The sequence below is a fragment of the Nematostella vectensis genome, chromosome 3, assembly GCF_932526225.1.
Source record: "Nematostella vectensis chromosome 3, jaNemVect1.1, whole genome shotgun sequence".
NCBI lineage: Eukaryota > Metazoa > Cnidaria > Anthozoa > Actiniaria > Edwardsiidae > Nematostella > Nematostella vectensis.
The window spans coordinates 7,432,250-7,450,355 of record NC_064036.1 but is presented as its reverse complement, the minus strand read 5'-3'; the positions used below and the strand labels follow the sequence as shown (position 1 = coordinate 7,450,355).

Sequence of the window (18,106 nt, the reverse complement as noted above, 5' to 3'; positions counted from 1 at the left end):
GCAAAGGGACTAGCGACTAATCTTGTTTTTATAGCCATCACTGCGGCTATTCCACAAACTTTTTCTGACTCGCAATTCCTCTAACAATAAGAAGAAAACAAGTTTATCTGTCCATCCTTTCGTGGTGGCCGCCATGTTGGATGCGCGCGCAAATGGTGGAGGCTGGGGTCTACTAAATTCAAAATATTTGCCACACTTTATGTGGCGTCTCGTCCAAACGGACAAATTTCGATATTTAACAATTTTTATTTGCCAAACAAAAGCAAATGGTTGGCTTTTCGACAAACGCATTTGCCACATAAAAATTTGCCAAATTTGATCATCTACACGAGCAAATAAAAATTGCCACATACACATTTGCCACATAACATAACACATGCTCGTGAAGACGGGCCTATAGGCACCCATGTAGGTGTTTTTCAGTGTAGAGTCTTGCAAAAAGAAAGATCTGTCCTGTCACACTTAATATTTCTAATTGAAAGCAGGGTTGCAGAAAGATAACAATAAACTTGAGATCGACGCCATTAAAATCAGACAAAATCATATTAATGATAATAATTACATGATGTGTTTGATTGTCTTTTTAATACCCGATAACTAGTAGAAACCTGTGGACTTTGCCAAAAATAGATAAGCTATACCAGATAACGTTGATTTTAATCCAGATCATGTAGAAATATATATTTTTATCATTTATAGTGGCATAATTTTAATTTTTTCAAAGTATGTAATTTTTCGTGATTTTCATAATTTGGGATCCCTGTGGTTTTCCATACAACAAGCCCTGTATGTGGAAGTTCGATGCGGTTTTTCGGGGTGTTTGCGTGCTCCGATTTTTTTTAGACTTTTGGTTTGTTATAAAAGGAGGCTTAATTAATACAAAAACGTTGAAAAACCTAATAGTGATCTGGTGCATTGATGATAATATGTTCACGATGTGATGATGACAATGATTGTGATAGCTGTGACGGTGATAACGACAGGATTGTAAACAAATAAAAATGAATAAAACGATGGGTATGAAGATGACTATAATAAACGGACAGAATTATTTCTAAATTTAATCCAGTATTGTGCACATCTATTCTTGGCCAGAGATTTTTTTTGCAGAAATGCATTTTAAAAATACATAAAAGTATTTCAAACTTTTAACTCGTACACAAAATGTAATGAGCTTCAAATTATTTGAGCATACAATGATGAAGGAATAGCATAATCAAATTCATGATTTTCTTCCAGAAAAAGCTAATTGTGTGCGCTTTGGGGCGTAAAGCCGCGCGGGGCCTGGGTCGGGCTTGCTTTTGGGAGTAGCTGTCTGTAGAGGTTGTTGAGTGCAACTCGAAATCCCCTCCATTTTCTTCGAGATTTGCAACGCATTTCAGCCAGAAATACTTCCACGGACTCACACGTTCTGCTATACCGCCAGGAGACGGCTCTGAAGAGTCATTTTGGTGTGTAGACCGTCGGAGACCACACAGATTTTAGGCAGAACGTTCATTCTTTGGTGCAGTCGCTACGAACATGGCTTGGGTAAAGCAGAAGGAAAAAGTCAACTTGGGAGAGTTCGAGGATATAAATGAAGATGAGATTGTCGAGGGTCTAACCGAGGAGGAACTCAAACAGTTGAACTTGGCCATAGATCCAGAGGTGGGTAAAGAAACCAGTCCTATAATAATCGTGCGTGTATGACAAAACAAATGCATGCCTTTTATCGTGATATCCACGATTCGAACTAAATATAAGTATTATGGATGGTGTCGTCTTGTAAATTCTGCCAAAGGACGTTGTCTATCGGGAGAAGAAAATGCTCAGTCAACTTTCTGATTTGAAAATTAAGCATTTTGATGAATTTGCTATTTTTTTTTTTTTTTGCATATAACCCAACAACATTTTGATTTTGTAGCATTACTTACCTTTGCCGGAGTAATTGATCAAAATGTCAGCCTTCTCCGATTTGATTCTTAAATCTTTTGCGCCAGGGAATGTAATACAATTTAAAATTTTATATTAAATGCTGTAGTGTTTGTTGAAGACTCTTTTTGACCCAGCGTGGTTATATCGTAACTCCAGACATGCATGTGTTTTGTTTGTGCTCATATGCAAAACATAGTTTATTGCCCCTGAACTTAATTTACTCCAAAATAAATATTCGACAAAGCCTATTTTGTAAACAATAGATTTTACCCATATATTATACTGCAAGTATGTTTTTTAGGCTTTCTACCAGACAATATTTAAAACCATTCATTGTTATTTTGATAACATTGATGCTTTATATCTGCGTTTGCATTCTGGCATATGAAGGATTGATATATGATATCTTTTGGCATGAGTATTAACTGCGCATATGCCTGTATAATACGATTATTATCAATGCAAAGGTCTTCAGGGGTTGGGATATTAACCTTGTAGACTTTACTGTTATTCCTGTGGCAACATCCACTTAGTTGCACACATACCGGCTAGATGGAACCACAAACCTGAATTGAATCATTCATGACTTTTTTAAGTATACCTTATAATGATATAGTACCCTACAAAAATAGTCAAAGAGTGGGAATTGGACTAGTGCAACACCACAATAAGAACTACTCTAAACGACATGTTATACTGGGGAATGCACAACCTAAACATATGATACTCTTTTAAAGTGAGGTAATATTCATGTGTTTATGCAAAATGTTACTGAAATCAGGCAGATGCTTGTGTTAACTGTATTTTAGTTAATTAGTTGGGTGCACCTGAAGGTCACCAGGTCCCATGTAAACTCTCTAATTTCTGACACTTTCCCACCTAATAAAATCTTACCTGTAAGGCAAATTCACTTTATTTGGTTTTGGTATCTTAATAATTACCTAAACAATTATTTTTTGCAAATCAAAAAAACATTTTTCAACATTTCTTGAGGTCCGTTGTGAACTCTGATTATGCAAAACCTTAAAAGAACTAACCAGCATTTAATTATTTCTTTCAGAATCAATACCTTCCAGCTTATATGAGGCAAGAGGACCAAACTGATAAAGTCCAGACAACTCCATTTGACCGTGAGAAGCTTTTAAAGCATTTAGAGGAACAAGCCAAAAATGACAAAGAGCGTGAGGAAGCTGTCCCATTCAAGAAGGAAACTCGAGGCAAAGTGTTTGTCAAGAAAGAAAGACCAAAGAGGGATGACCCCGTTCCCATGCTTCCAGATGACTTAAGTGACGTCCTTGAAAATGCAACGGAGGAACAGCTCCTGGAGTTAGCAGGTAGAGTGGGAAATTTATAGTGTCACCAAACTTGTTAAATGTACGCTTATGGATCTTGGCATTGTTCTTTTCAGGTGTTTTGGGAATACACTCGATGTTGACATCTGAACAGAGTCACCAGGCTGAGAGGGAGGCTTCTGATAGATTTCTTAAGGGTAGCGGCTTGAAAAAATACACCCCAGGTGAGCTCTTCACACATCATTATGATCCACCCTTCACATACACAATAACATGTCACATACATTGCAGGGGGGGTGTGATAGCCTTCTTGTGTCTGAATAGAAATCTTAAATTGGCACCAGACATTGGAGGATGTATAAGCGGTTGGTTACATGAACCTACTTTTAAGGTGTCTGTCAGTCTAAAACCATTTCTAGTAAGGGTGAGAGAGCATAATATATAAATTGTCCTTTAAACATACAGCTTCAAGACCTTCATAAATCAAAATAATTTCCCTTTTGAAAGAAAAAGCCTTGGTGACGGGTTTCACTGCACAACAAAAATAAACAATTTTTGGGGTTATCTAGCTAACCTAATCTAGCTTGTTCTAGCTACACAACAACTGCTTTGCCTTTAGGTACCTTATGCGTTTGACTAAACATGTTTTGTGGTGTGATGTATCTAAGCATTTCCGACTTTGAATTTATCCAAATCCAATTAATTAGGTTATGAAAAAATACTACCTGATCGACATGATCCCCACTAGACAACCGGTGAACTAATTCAGTGCATCATACCACATGCAATCCTTTGCTCATAGACTTTTTTTAATTTTGTATTGATGGTAGTGGTAGTGCAGACAAACATCAACAACAACATCTTTTTTTATCCAAATGAGTTAAAGCATATAACAGATATGGTTAATTTTCCACATGATTTCAAGGGGGTAGTGGCACCCTTGTAATACAACATTGTTGCTGCAAGAAGGTTAATCAAAGGTAATTGATTAATTTTATGTTATAATTTTTTTTTCTAGGTATTGTAAAGGGAACCAAACTGAAGAAAACAGATCTTACTGCCATCAATGAACTAGACCTGGAAAAAGCAATGAAGAAGCTGAAGAATGGAGATAGCAGCCTTACCCGGCTTAACCTCAACAACCACAAAGACGTCACCCCAGAGATATTAGAAGAGGTGGCCGCTGAGATGAAGAAGTCCACCACCCTGAAGCACTTAGAGATGGCCAATACGCAGATGACAGACCGAATTGGACGGGTGAGCAGCTGTTTTATTGTGCCTTCTTGGTTCAAACACAAGACTAAACAGGGTGTATGCCATGTTTCCAGACAAAAAAAAGTCAAGGACAATTTAGGGAATGTTTCAATAGAATGCTTCAGACATAAAAAAATGTCTTACCTTGATAAATGATGGAGCATAATTTGCCTTTGATTATCGAATAGAAACAAATTCAAAGGTTTGTTTGACAGAGCCTCCTTAATACATGTTTGAGCTGGAGATGTGACCATTTACATAAATTAAAGCTTAAAAAGTGAGGGGCCAACCTTTTTACTTCAGAAGGAGTTTGGGTAATTAAAAAAAAAATCCTGCATGGCAAAACAATTTGAAAGCCAGAAAACCGGAGTGGAAAGCATTTGTCATGATTATTCTATTCTTCATTTTAGCTGTTTGCTGATGCCCTTAAGAAAAATAAAACCCTGCGATCACTCAACATGGAATCAAACTTCTTGTCAGGAGAAGTCCTTTTGGTAAGCATCTATACCTTTCTGCTAGAAAAGTTTTGCATATGGCTGTCATTTCACCATCTTTTGATCTATGAGATGCTTCATTTAATTCCTTAATTCTTTAATTGTACTTAAATTTGCAGGAGGTTGTTAAAGCTATTGCTGATAACACAACATTAAAAGAACTTCGCTTGGACAACCAGGTGAAATGGCTATTATCTTTTCCACTTTAATAGTTGATGAAATGGGTCTGATTGATGTACATAAATGTACATAAAAGCTTGCAAAATAGAAAAAAAAAGTCTGCAGATAATGCTAGTTTCTACTGTATGAAACCCTTTTTAGTGGTGATTTTTCTGATCATGCTTGGGTTTAAATACGGACATGAGTAAGGCATGAAAGATGACATACAATGTAATATATAATACAATAGTTTAAGGAACACCAATCACACCCCCCATTTTATGCTCCCCCTCAATGTCGAGTCACACAAAGCATCCATTTCCATCGGCTAATTCAAGCGAGTAACCAAGATATTTTCAATCAAGTATCTTTCAATGACTTCAATTGTAGATTGTTATTTTGAAGTTTCCATGCGAATAAACCATTGTATTTTCGATTATAAACCATAGCAAAGGAGTGGTTGATTGACATTCTCAAAAATCAATATGTGAGATTTGGTCACCCAGTCTTGTTAAGGAATATTTTTTTGAAGGTCAGAAAAAAACCTTATGATTTCTTTTGTTTATCTCAATCAGGTTTCAATAATCGGAGCTAAGATGGAACAGCTGATTGTCAAAGCCATGGAGGAAAACAAGACTTTGCAGAAATTCAGCTTAAGCTTTGACACACAGTACCCCAGGATTCGCGCTGCGGAAATCATGGTCCGGAATAATGACTCAAGTATGTGGTTGTTTTTATCACAGTAGTGGATCTAGGGAGGTTTTAGGAAAGCCATATATAACAAAGAATAATCCCCCCCCTCCGTTTGTCACTGATCCAACCCCCCCCCCCCCCCCTCAGAGAAAAGCTAGATCGGCCCTACTTCAGACACATGCTGTATAACACAGTGGCTGCAGCCGTGACTCTCTTGGTTCAGCTCCTTGGCTATAGCGCCAATCATTAAAGTATATTGTTCTTCTAGTTCGATTGGAAAGAAATGAAGGGAAAGAAGCAGAGGCTGAGGACGAAGAAGTTGAAGAGGAAGAGGACGAAGAAGAAGAGGACGAAGAGGAAGAGGTTTGATATAATTTTTTTTAGCTTTCCAAGGATTTTGAATATGCATTTATATAACATTCTCTTGTTTCGGAGCAGGAGGAAGAGGAGGAGGAAGAAGAAGAAGAGGATGCTGATAAATAAACAAATAGCAAAGGGAACAAGATTGTTAATTAGGTAATAAAATTAAGAAGATGCGCATTTTATTTGTCCATAAAACGAGCCGACTCCCTTGATGAAAATTAATGAAAAGAATCTCAATGTGAAGCCAAGAAGTACGTGGTTGCCATTCAATCACTTTTGCAGTGTAAATCCCTTTATTGTTTTCTTAATGAAACCACCAATGACATTCTTTGTACATTGTAGGGTAATGCCTCCATATTTGGCAGGAGTATAAGGACAAACAATCAAAATTGCTCTTCTTCAGCCTGTGTATAACCTTTCTTTGAAAGCACCTCAAAGCCCAAAGCATAAACTGCCTTTCCCATAAGAATTCTACATAAGAAGATTTTGCTTATCACATGAAAATGAAGGGTAGATGTGGACTTAAGACGTAAGATGTTATATGTCCAGGTATTGTTTATATAATACTTCCTCAGAAGCTTCAGTTTTACCTGAGACATTTACATTTATAACATTTAATATTATATATTTTTAGCAGATAATTTTTTTGTTAAGATAATACTAATTTTGTTAACCTATCTATTCTATTAACTTTTAATTTTTACGTTTGTCAACCTAGAGCATCGCTTTGCTAGAAAATGAGCATAGAGCATTTATGTTCTGTTTACTGTATATGTTCTGTTTACTGCCCCTGTAGTGAAGTTTACTGTGCTTTACTAGTGGTTCATGTGCAAATAAATACAAAGGAAAAAAAAAACTAAAAATCTTGTCATTTAGTGCTGTTGTTGTTGCTTAGGTGAAAGGAGTGCCTATTTTATCTTGATTCGTTTCTATTGTCTCTTAGTAGTGGGAAGAAATTTTGGAGCAATTTCATAATATCTGTCCAAAAAAAGTTCTCAATAGGACTTCACCTCGATATCTATAGAACGAAACTTCGGGAAAAGGATTGGCTCTAAGGGTTGGGTCTGTAGGGCTGAGACTTGAAGCCAGTGGACCCGGCCCACCAAGACTTGGGGCAGGCGGTCTACAATTCTATATTTTTAAACATGTTTTTAGTTTTTAGATTCAATCGTCCATATTTAGCTTTCAGTTGGTTTTGGCGACAGAGGTGTGCATCAGTTTGGTGTGCCCTTAAGTACCACTCTATGAATAAAGGAGTATTCCATGAGTATGCGTAGTTCTGTAGCCTGATTATTTTCTCAAGACATCTGCTCATGAAAAATGAGATTGCTAAGCTGGCATCAGTTAACGGTCTCTCGGAAAGGGCTTTATATCCAGCCGTCGCTAGGCCTCATCGGCTCACAGAAACGAGCTGGAAATCGAGCCTATCCTCAGAAAAGATTTCAACTTTTTTTTCTGTGGGTCTCACCCGACATGGCAAATGACGCTTGATCTAAAGGTCCACCCAAGCCCGTGTACCTTCAATCATTCCTTGTACACTCGACTCTACTGAGGGTACGACCCTCCGTGATATAGCTACGGCCCTGTTGAACTAGACTGGAATTGTTTTACGGTGCTCAAAACAACATTCAAGTAATGAAGACTCTTTATTCACATTTTGTGTCATATAAAATTTCTTTTTTTAAATATCATTTGTAGTAATATAAATATAGTTTATGTTATCTATCTGACAAATACTGTTCTATATTACTAAATATATTCTACTAAATTCTAACTATGACTGAAAATGAAAAGATGGATGAATCTTTGCAATTGTTGGAAGGCGTATTCATATCTTCTAGGAAATGATGTGGAATTCGTATCCTCAGTGCCTAGTTACATTCTAAATCTCAAGCACGAAATAAATAAAGACAACGCATCTGGGAGAAAGCGACTAATAGTATTTTATAACATGCCACTGTAACTCATTTGTAACCCGAAAAATTGTTTTAAGAAACTAAATATGCGTTGTTGTCGACTTTTAATTTAAACATTCTTAGTATATTGTTCAGCGTACTACAACTTGATTCCCCTATGCGGACTCCGAAGGCCTCCTTTTTGCAACATATGAAGAGAGGATATAACAAAAAAATCCTGGGGGCCACCACACCCGTCACCCTTATAAGTACACTTATCTATCCGAACCCGTGTCGTCGTTATACTTGTCCCTGAGCTTGAACAACTGTAGTGCTATCTGCTGTAAGGTTCCCTCCGTCTTCGCCTTTGAGCCCAAGCAGGACCGATATTGCTCCCATTTCAGGCTCGGGTCACAGTGCTTCTCGTGATAGTGATGAAAGAGACTGCGGTCGGGCGCGCGAATAATCCTAGAAATGGTAGACAAATTAGAGGGATTCGGCCTGCGAAAAGGCTATCCCAAGAGACCATCATCGTCAGTCTTGGCTATCCTTGGAGGTTTTTGGAGTCAAAGTCAAGTGCCCAGGAGCCCTGTGGCGCGGATAGTTGAAGTCTCCATAGCTCCCGAGCTCGACTAGCTCAGCGTCTGTCTGAAGATTTGTTTGTAAAATGAGTAGATAACCTAAAAGTGACTTAGTCAGAAATAGAGTATGGCCAAAAACTGATCTCTTCACATAAGTGTAGCTACATCATTATAATTGTTCTGAATCGAAGCTCGCCTCCTGCTTGCTACTGGAAACGGGTTTGGGTAAGGTGGGACAGGATTTAGAGCAAACAGCGGCTGGGAAGCGGCTATTCCTTTCACCTCAGGATCCTTTGGTTATGTTTGCGTGGTTCCTGTAGGTATGTTTGTGTAAGTGGGTCTCACATGATTTTCGGGTTCCCTGTGGGAATTTTTGGGTACGTGAGTCCAATGTCCGGGTTCCCTGTGGGTATGTTTGTGTATGTGTCTTACCTGATGTCCGGGTTCCCTGTGGGTATGTTTGTGTACGTGGTCCTTACATGATCTCCGGGTTCCCTGTGGGTATGTTTTTGTACATGGGTCTCACCTGATGTCCGGGTTCCCTGTGGATATGTTTGTGTACGTGAGTCTCATCTGATGTCCGGGTTCCCTGTTGATATGTTTGTGTACGTGAGTCTCACCTGATGTCCAGGTTCCCTGTTGGTATGTTTGTGTACGTGGGTCTCAGATGATGTCCGGGTTTCCTGTGGGTATGTTTGTGTACGTGGGTTTTACCTGATGTCCGGGTTTCCTGTGGGTATGTTTGTGTACGTGGGTCTCACCTGATGTCCGGGTTTTCTGTGGGTATGTTTGTGTACGTGGGTCTCACCTGACGTCCGGGTTCCCTGTGGGTATGTTTTGGTACATGGGTCTTACCTTATTTCCGGGTTCCCTGTGGGTATGTTTGGGTATGAGTCTCACCTGATGTCCGGGTTTCTTGTGGGTATGTTTGTGTATGTGAGTCTCACCTGATCTCCGGGTTCCCTGTGGGTATGTTTGTGTACGTGGGTCTCACCTGATGTCCGGGTTCCCTGTGGGTATGTTTGGGTATGAGTCTCACCTGATGTCCAGGTTTCTTGTGGGTATGTTTGTGTATGTGAGTCTCCCCTGATGTCCGGGTTCCCTGTGGGTATGTTTGGGTATGTGAGTCTCACCTGATGTTCGGGTTCCCTGCGGGTATGTTTGGGTACATGGGTCTCACCTTATTTCCGGGTTCCCTGTGGCCTGTGGGTATGTGTGTGTATGTGGGTCTCACCTGATGTCCGGGTTCCCTGTGGGTATGTTTGGGTACGTGGGTCTCATCTGATGTCCGGGTTCCCTGTGTGTTGGTTTGTGTACCTGGGTGTCACCTGATGTCTGGGTATCCTGTGGGTATATTTGCGAACGTGGTTCTCACCTTATTTCCGGCTTAGCGACGTACATGCGGTGCAGCTTGTGGTCCTCAGAGCCCCACCCTCGGATGCTGAGGTCAAACCCGCCCACGCGCAGATAGTCAGACCGATACTGACACGTCATGCCGTAACCATAGATACGCCAGTAGCCGTACTGATTGCCTGTGATGAGAAAAGGGAAATAAAAAAAAATTAGGCCCAAACAGGAGGATAAGCACTGCAACGGCCTTCCAGGCAGCTTTCGGGATACGTTACAGTAATGGTATGGTCACGTTATAGTCGCAACAGGTCTTGTTTTAGTCACGGCACAAATTGCGTTAGCCATAGCACGATCACGTTACAGTCACAGCACGATCACGTTACACTCACAACACGATCACGTTACAGTCATTAGGCCAATTACTGCGGGCCCAGGTACAATAATATATACACACGCAAAGAAAGATACATGCAGTACAATATTGGGACATAAAGCGGTCTTGTTTGGTTACATTTAAGGCTTATTGATTATTGTTTTAAAAGAGCGAGGATCGTCCGGATTGTAATTGGTTCTAAGCGCATGAAAATAGTAGTTATATAGTTCAGATTTGGAAGAAGCGAGAGTAATGTTAGACAGGTCGTTGCTATAAGCTAGTGAGTCTAGATTCTAGTTGATCTAATAAAAAATGGTTTCTGATAGGTTGCAGTTTGGCTTCTCTTGGTTGCGAAAATAGAAGAAACTAGCGATAGACGCTCGCGTCGCACGTTTGCTTGTGCGCATGACGGGAACAACAGATGGGCTAAGATGCACTAGATTATGGGTGGCCTTATAAAAGAATAACATATCAAAAAGTTCATGCCAGTAGCTTACATGAAGTAAATACACGATCACGTAACAGTCACGGCACGGTCATGTTACAGTCACGGCACGGTCACGTAACAGTTACGGAACGGTCACGGAACAGTCACGGCACGATCACAGATCAGTCACGGCTCGATAACGATACAGTAAACATTATCACGACATAGTAAAAATGTCCACTTTTATAGTCACGGCATGATAAGGTCACACTCACAAAACGGTCACGAGGTCATTGTACCATCATGCAGCAGTCAGGGCAAGATGATTTTATCATCAAACACCCTAATTCATCCATGTTTATGATTTATTTTTATATGCATCGGCGATGGAACGGGGACTAGCTTATGCTGTGGATGATCAAAGGAAAAAAAGGGTAACTCCCAAATTGGTTGTAGATAAATGTATGTAATCAACTTCTACACGCCTGTACACAAGTATATATATCTTTATACATAAACAAGACACAAGTCCTGATCCCATATTCTTTCCAGTATCGCCTTTTTTGTGTCAGGTACTCTTGGTAATCGTATTGCTGAGGCGAACGCACTTTATCTTTGTTTTCAAATATTTGTGTTTTTGTTGCGAATTAACGAATCGTTTTAGCGGATAAAAGTGTAACAATAGAGCAACCCTGCTTGTTAGCTTATGTTTCAGATAAAACATAAAAGAATAAATGATAATGGTAGCAAACCCCCTAAAAGCTTCTTACTTATCATAAGAGAAAAATACTTCAGTGATACGAAAATTCTGAAGGTCAAAGTTCGCTGTTGTGGCGAACTAATATATTTAATAATACATTTAATCCTCACCTTAAGTGGTTATAATAATAATAATCTATGTAATGGAATATCCTACTTAGCGATCAAACAGATGCTAGACATGACGTGAGTAGCCGCCGTGAGGCAAATGTCGTGTAATTTGTTTGTTATAATGGGTGTGCTAATTCCGTGGTTTCACTTACCTATATTTAGCTGCTCTTGCGGACTGGGAATCATTCCATCTTCGTAGACGTTCCTAGGGTTGTATAAACTAAATACCATCGGGTAATAAACCTGTTTACTCGGCTCGGTGTAGGATCTACAGCGTCGCAAGAAGTGTTCGTCAAATGTAACATCAACATCGCAGAAAAACATGAGTACATTCGGGTTTTTGCCTTTCCAATATATTACCCCGTCGTGCAGCGCGCGTCCGCGAGAGAACTGCTTATTCCTCATAATAAGCTGGTACTTGCGGAAATTATAGCTGTCTTCAAGGTCCTTTAGTATTCTTCTGATGATCTTAAAGTCTTTTTCCCCGTACAGTACGACTGTTAGGTAGACATGCTTATCGCGTTTGATGCACACATCAATGAATAAATCAATGAATTGCTGGAACCGCTCAATTCTCCCCGACAGAGGAACAATTAAATTGATCAGTTCATTTGGTTGTTTGTATTTCAATGAAGGAAGTACTATTTGCGGTTTAGAAAGCTTGCGAAAGACTCGCGCTGAAAGAACGCTACCTTTGCTTTTTGAATCATTAAAATAAATCTCGTATTCCACCCCGTGGTTAATATCAAAACGATATACACCCTCAATAATATTGTCCATCGACAACCGCCGAGAGCCATTTTCATTTATCATTTCCAGTGCAAGATTCTCCATTTCCACTATATGCTTGAAGCCGGATTTTACAGTCTTTCGGCGTTGACTCCGTAACATGTACTCTTTAGGTTTCGGCAATGTCTCGGATTCGAAAACGTGGGTTTTCCCAAAACTCGAGTAGGGCACAATTTCGGGGATTATTATATCATTTTTATCATTATTCATTAGACTGCCCTCTTTATAATCGTCAGTATACATTTTCTCGCTCTTGGTTTTGTTATAATTTTGACTTTCCGCTAATAACTCGTCATTTTGCGACTTCAATTGCGATATTTCATTTTCTAATTTTGTAACATGTAATTCGCGTTGTGCTAAATTCGCCCTCAGTGCTCTAATCGTCCTTTCCTTCGCATGCAGTCTCAAGCGCAGTGCTCTAATCTCATTTCTTAAATAACCCTCTCGAAGTCTAGATCCATTGTTGTTATTATTTTTCAAATTACGCACTCCCTTATCGCTGCTATGTTTATCTCTTCGCGTCTCTATTCTCGTTGGTACCTCTCGTGATAATTCGTTGTTCCTCGTTGATCGTTTTTGTGTCCGAACCACATCGCTACCGTAGATGAAGACTTGGTAAATTAGACCAAGACAAATACATCCAAGCAGATAAAGCGCTATCCTTCGAAACTTCATGGCGATATATTACACGTAAACAACGTTGGGATATTTTTAGGTTATTTATGATCGAGTGACCTCCGTGTTTTTTTCTTGGCTCAACCATTCTCAAATCCTTGGTTCTCCATTTTTTTTAAGTAAGCGTCGACAACTTCCCCCTATGGCGAATAATAGAACGGATATTCTAATGATCAGAAATCAATACCATGAATATTTCAGTACGGTCAATTGAAGATGTTTTTCAAACGTGGATTTGGAAGAATGCATTGGACCTGCTTGAATCGTACGGTTCGGGTACCTGTGATGATAATAAATGGAAAAGAAACCAACCGGCGGCCACTAAAAGTCCTTGTTAATCAGAACGTGACGGTGCGTTACATTTGAGGCAAGCTGAGTCATTCACAACATAGAGGTTTTCTCCCTGCACGTCATCCATTTACCGATTATGTTTCTCTTGTGGAGTCGGATACGCGCGCGATAGTTAAAGGGGACGATCATGTATGCTTGGCACAATGCTAGTGTTTCCTTTGCTGTGAATCTGGAAGTCTTCATCTGTAGAAGGCTTACAATCAAACAACCGTGGTCTTTGTCTAGAGGGCAAGAAACGCAATGATCCCTGTCTGCCCAGGGCAAATCCGTTATCATTGGTATTTTATTTATTATATCAATGTTCTAACAGAGAGCCAGCGACATTCAAGATTCCGAAAGTTTTCTGTCGGCCACGAATCGTAGTGGTTTGCTTTTCTCTTGGACAATTGATATATCCCATGAAAGAATCTTCAAGTTTCGATCATTAGCGTGGTAGACGCTAAAATCTTTAAGTATTAGACGCTAAAATCTATCTGAGTATAAGTGCTCTCCATGCGCAAGCTAGATGCGCAGCCGCTGGCATAACCACTTTAAAACTCCTGAAAAGGCAGGTTTTACTGTTGACGTAGAGAATGTGTACAGAAGGGTTGGGCCAGACTACGTGCAAATAAACAGTAATAGTTATACTTATATAGAGATTGCTTAGTTTTCAGCGAAAATTCCGATGCTATTTCATATAAATACATAATATATAATCCATGAAGAATAAAACGAGAGGGCGAAAAAAAAAAGAAAAGAAAAAAAGTCATCGATCCGGGGTCGAGGATTGAACTTGGCCATATTTTGATAAGAAAGAAAATGTAGACCATACCAGACCCGTACCCAGGGGGGGAGGGGGGGGGGCTGGGGTGTCCACTTTTTCGGATTTCGCATCCCCCCAAGAAAAATCCTGGGCACGGGCCATCATACATCCAGACGTTGCGCTGAATCACCGTATGGCAGCTAAAGCTTTACGGCTAGGCTAGGATTTCGGCCTCAGCACCGCTTTCTAGCAAACTGTACAATACATAGACGCCCGAGGAACCCGCGCATTAATAGGGAGGCAATAACCAGGTTGCTAGCCCTGTCGTATACGGTTACGCCACGCACAGCTCGCTATGACGTATCGAGAAAAATATTGAGGTCAATCTGGGCGCCGTGGGTCTCTTGGGACCCTTTTTCTATATAATTTTCGTGCACGTGTATATGACTTATTTAGTGGGTCATGATAGCATGACAAAATGAAAGAGCGTAATCAACTGAACATCACTCGTTCCAAAATCGCAACATCATCGTCGACTTGTTAGTAAAAATGAGGCAGCGGTATAGTATAACTCTTTTGTTAGTTTATGTTACTTTACTCCGAACTCTGTTCATATGCCCGATCCAAACAATAAGAATCTGCGGGTATGGATTTCAGACTACCAACACTAAGGACCGGTGCTCGTTGTGCCGGTTTCGATACTTGTGTGACAATAACGACTTGTACAAGTGTACCAAACGTCTTGTCAGTTGTACGAGGGGAAAGAGACCACACCAAACTATCGTGGAACCACTGCTTTACTATTGAAGAACTTTGGAGACCCCTGGACTATAGAAGACTCTATTGAAGAACTTTGGAGACCCCTGGACTATAGAAGACTCTATTGAAGAACTTTGGAGACCCCTGGACTATAGAAGACTCCGAAACGTAGAATTAACTTACAATTTTACGGTTGCTCCTTTTATAGGCAGGGTGCATCTGCGTGTGTATGCCTGCAGGCACTCATGGGTTTCGTGTTCCATTACATCATGAATGAAGAAGTTGATTGGTTTTCCAGATTTTCTTGGTAACGGGTACACTGGTTGGCCCAGGGGTGAATGCATAAATAGGACATACGCAGATACTGTTTACAGACATTTTTTTCGACATAAAACTAATATAAAAGTAGTAAAAGTAGCAACAGAAAGGAAGAGCTAAATCTAACGTAGCTGACGGTACTAAAAACTTTAGCTAAGACAAAAAGGAAAAAGTTATAATCGAAAAACTCAAAGGTTAATTATGTTGTCAGATAAGACAAAGCGTCAACAAAAACGAAGTTGGTGACAACAGGACGGAGCTACCTTCTGCGGGTGTTCCATTAATTACACGCAAAGGTTTGTTGTTGTACACAAGCCTTGTTTAACTAAGCGGTTACCAGGTTACACAGCGGTTAAGCGGTTCTTTGAAGGTGCTATTGCCAATCAACTGAACATGTTTCTCTTATTAAATATCACACCTAAGAGTCTTTGAAGTTAGGGCCGCCAATCAACTGACAACTGGCGTACAAGTTGCAAGGCTTAGGCTTGTTTTAACAAGCTAGTGCTGTATTGTATACAAAAGGATTAGCAAAGTCAGATCGTTATTACATACACATACTTAGAATATCGCTATGCCGTGCTAATGTGCTAATATAGTGCTTATTTTAGATGTTTAAGGTGCAATATATAATATTTAACTTGTAGCCAATAAATAAATATAAAAAACTTAATATCACTCTTTTGACACTTGGCTCACATTGGTTCGTTCATAATTTGGTCCAAAACTCGATAAGAGCGGGGCGGACGTGGCAATCAGGACAGTGGATATAGCCTGATGAAATAGCAAGCGCTCCTATCACTTTGTCATTCGGTAAGAATGCAGGGTCTTGTTTGGACGAATCTGTTATAGGCAAAGAGGACATACAGGGCACGCTGGTTTCTGATCACAATATTTTTTTATCGTGGATCATATCACAACAGTCCTCTGATTTAAACTTCTGATTTATTTATCAAGGGGCGTCGTTGTCTTTATCTGGATAAAACCAGTGTTAGATGCATTTTGAACGATGATAACACTGTAGCTACCCTATCAGCAGATGTAATCAGGGATTTGAACGCTAGGAAATGCAGATAGCCCTATGTTCGGCGCAAAACACGCCATCCCAACTGTAACGGTGAAAAGTTTATGTACCGTTTTAATTGTCAGTAATAATGTTCAAAGTGTCATTAAATTTGAGAAAGGGAGAGATCAGTATAAGCGCAGGAGCGGTAAGGGGGAGACTACTTAGGCCGTACTAGTGAGGAGGCGTGATGGTCATTATAATAGATAGGACGGGCGGATCCAGGATTTAACGAAAGGAGGGGCACACTATAAGATGTGTGTGTGGGGAGAAGGGGATGTTGGTGTATTTAGACTTTGTGCACTTCAGTCTATGAGTGTCTGGAGGGATGGGGGTAATCCTAAATATTTTTGGCTTTCGCTTGTTAGGTTTGTCTTCGTTCTGCTAAGAATGGACACGAAATTGCGGTAATAGTATTTCAAATAGAAAGCTATATTACAACTGTCAAAAATGTTTTTTCTTACCTTAATTAAGCATCATCCACATTTTCTTCTGTATCAGCTTAGTAGTTGTTGGGATCACCAAGATATAAACCTTAAAGTAAATTGACCAATGACAACTACATTTTCGTTCTAAAGACGCAAGGAAAAAGAGAGCCTTGATTGTTACTTTACTGAATTTTAAGAGCAGCGGTCGTCGCAGGCTCTCAAAGCGGTCAGCGTTAGCGACGTCGAGGCTTTGAGATGAGCGTATTATGAGAACTATTTATTTTTATTTATTTATTTGCGTAATTTCCCTATTAAACCAAACTTCCATGCAAATGTTTAATACCCTAGGGCCAATTATAAAACCCCTTTTTCTAGAATGATGGATGCATCGAAATAGCTTTACAACACACACACACACACAAACTGAAAAACATTATTTCACACAAGAGGATACAAATGATCAATAGTAATAATATTTGAGGTTGTTATTGATGAACACAATCTGACACTGCATTTTAGAACACATCAGCTGCTGCTATCTGAGCCTCAGCTCTAAGCATGTTCTTAGAATTTGGTGAAATCTCAGCCCGGACGTTCTTATATAAAAGGTTCTTATAAAAAAAAGAGTGAATCAACGGTATGAAATATTTTGTGAAATACGTCATCATAGCGAGCGTCTTACGGTTACTCGACGCCCCCTCAAACAACGCACAGAGTCCATGGTGCCTTTGTTGTCAAAAATTACTTGAAAAGTATATTAGAAGAGTAATCATGCGTGGGAGTGCTGTATAGATAATAGGTTTCTAGCTACCCTACAAACTTCGCTAATTAGTTCCATTACGAAATTAGTAAATTAGTCATGGTACTTGATTTTTTGTTTTTAGGCGAAGTAGATAATTATGATGTTGCGGGGTCGGGAATTCTTCTTATTTTCATGTATTAAGACTCCTCCCTAATAAAACTATTACTGAAATGACCCTGATTGAATAAGCAGCGAAGTTTGCAGGGTCTTTGTCTGGATGTTTGGCTGTCATCTTGCTTTATTTGTATGGTTGACACGCTTGTTCAACTCAGGTTAAAGGAATCCAAATCCTGTCCCATTTGCTTGAAACATAACATTTCACTAAAAGCGATTCCGTAAAACATTTTCGTTTAGCATCGTCAGAGCTAAAGATTGGTTGAAGACTACCTACTGGTGCACATACAATAACATAACGATTATTTTAATTACAAGTTTCTTTCATGCGTGTATTGTTATAACAATCGGCTCAGAATTTTTGGTTGAGTAGGCGCGAGTAAACACTTTATAAATGGTCTAT

At 39.6% G+C, this 18,106-nt stretch overlaps 2 protein-coding genes across 3 annotated transcripts; one reads left to right on the top strand and one right to left on the bottom strand.

The window, feature by feature from the left end:
• The first annotated feature begins 1,275 nt into the window (after nt 1-1,275).
• LOC5513666 (tropomodulin-3) lies at nt 1,276-7,025 on the top strand. 2 transcript variants are annotated; one of them, XM_032383179.2, is made up of 10 exons: nt 1,276-1,647; nt 2,975-3,248; nt 3,323-3,430; nt 4,225-4,463; nt 4,871-4,954; nt 5,074-5,133; nt 5,689-5,833; nt 6,075-6,169; nt 6,245-6,322; nt 6,512-7,025. In XM_032383179.2, exons 1-9 carry the CDS (start codon nt 1,522-1,524, stop codon nt 6,287-6,289), a joined length of 1,176 nt encoding a protein of 391 aa, XP_032239070.2. In that variant the 5' UTR covers nt 1,276-1,521; the 3' UTR covers nt 6,290-6,322; nt 6,512-7,025. The 2 variants fall into 2 exon arrangements, with proteins under 2 accessions (XP_032239070.2, XP_032239069.2); XM_032383178.2 differs by having other exon boundaries at nt 6,245-7,025.
• Nucleotides 7,026-7,625: 600 nt separating this feature from the next.
• Nucleotides 7,626-14,446, bottom strand: LOC5513641 (chondroitin sulfate N-acetylgalactosaminyltransferase 1). Its single transcript, XM_001633826.3, has 3 exons — nt 11,818-14,446; nt 10,021-10,177; nt 7,626-8,532 (listed from the first exon to the last, which is right to left on the bottom strand). The coding sequence occupies exons 1-3, from the start codon at nt 13,127-13,129 to the stop codon at nt 8,340-8,342; spliced, it is 1,662 nt and encodes a 553-aa protein (XP_001633876.2). The 5' UTR covers nt 13,130-14,446; the 3' UTR covers nt 7,626-8,339.
• Nucleotides 14,447-18,106: the final 3,660 nt, after the last annotated feature.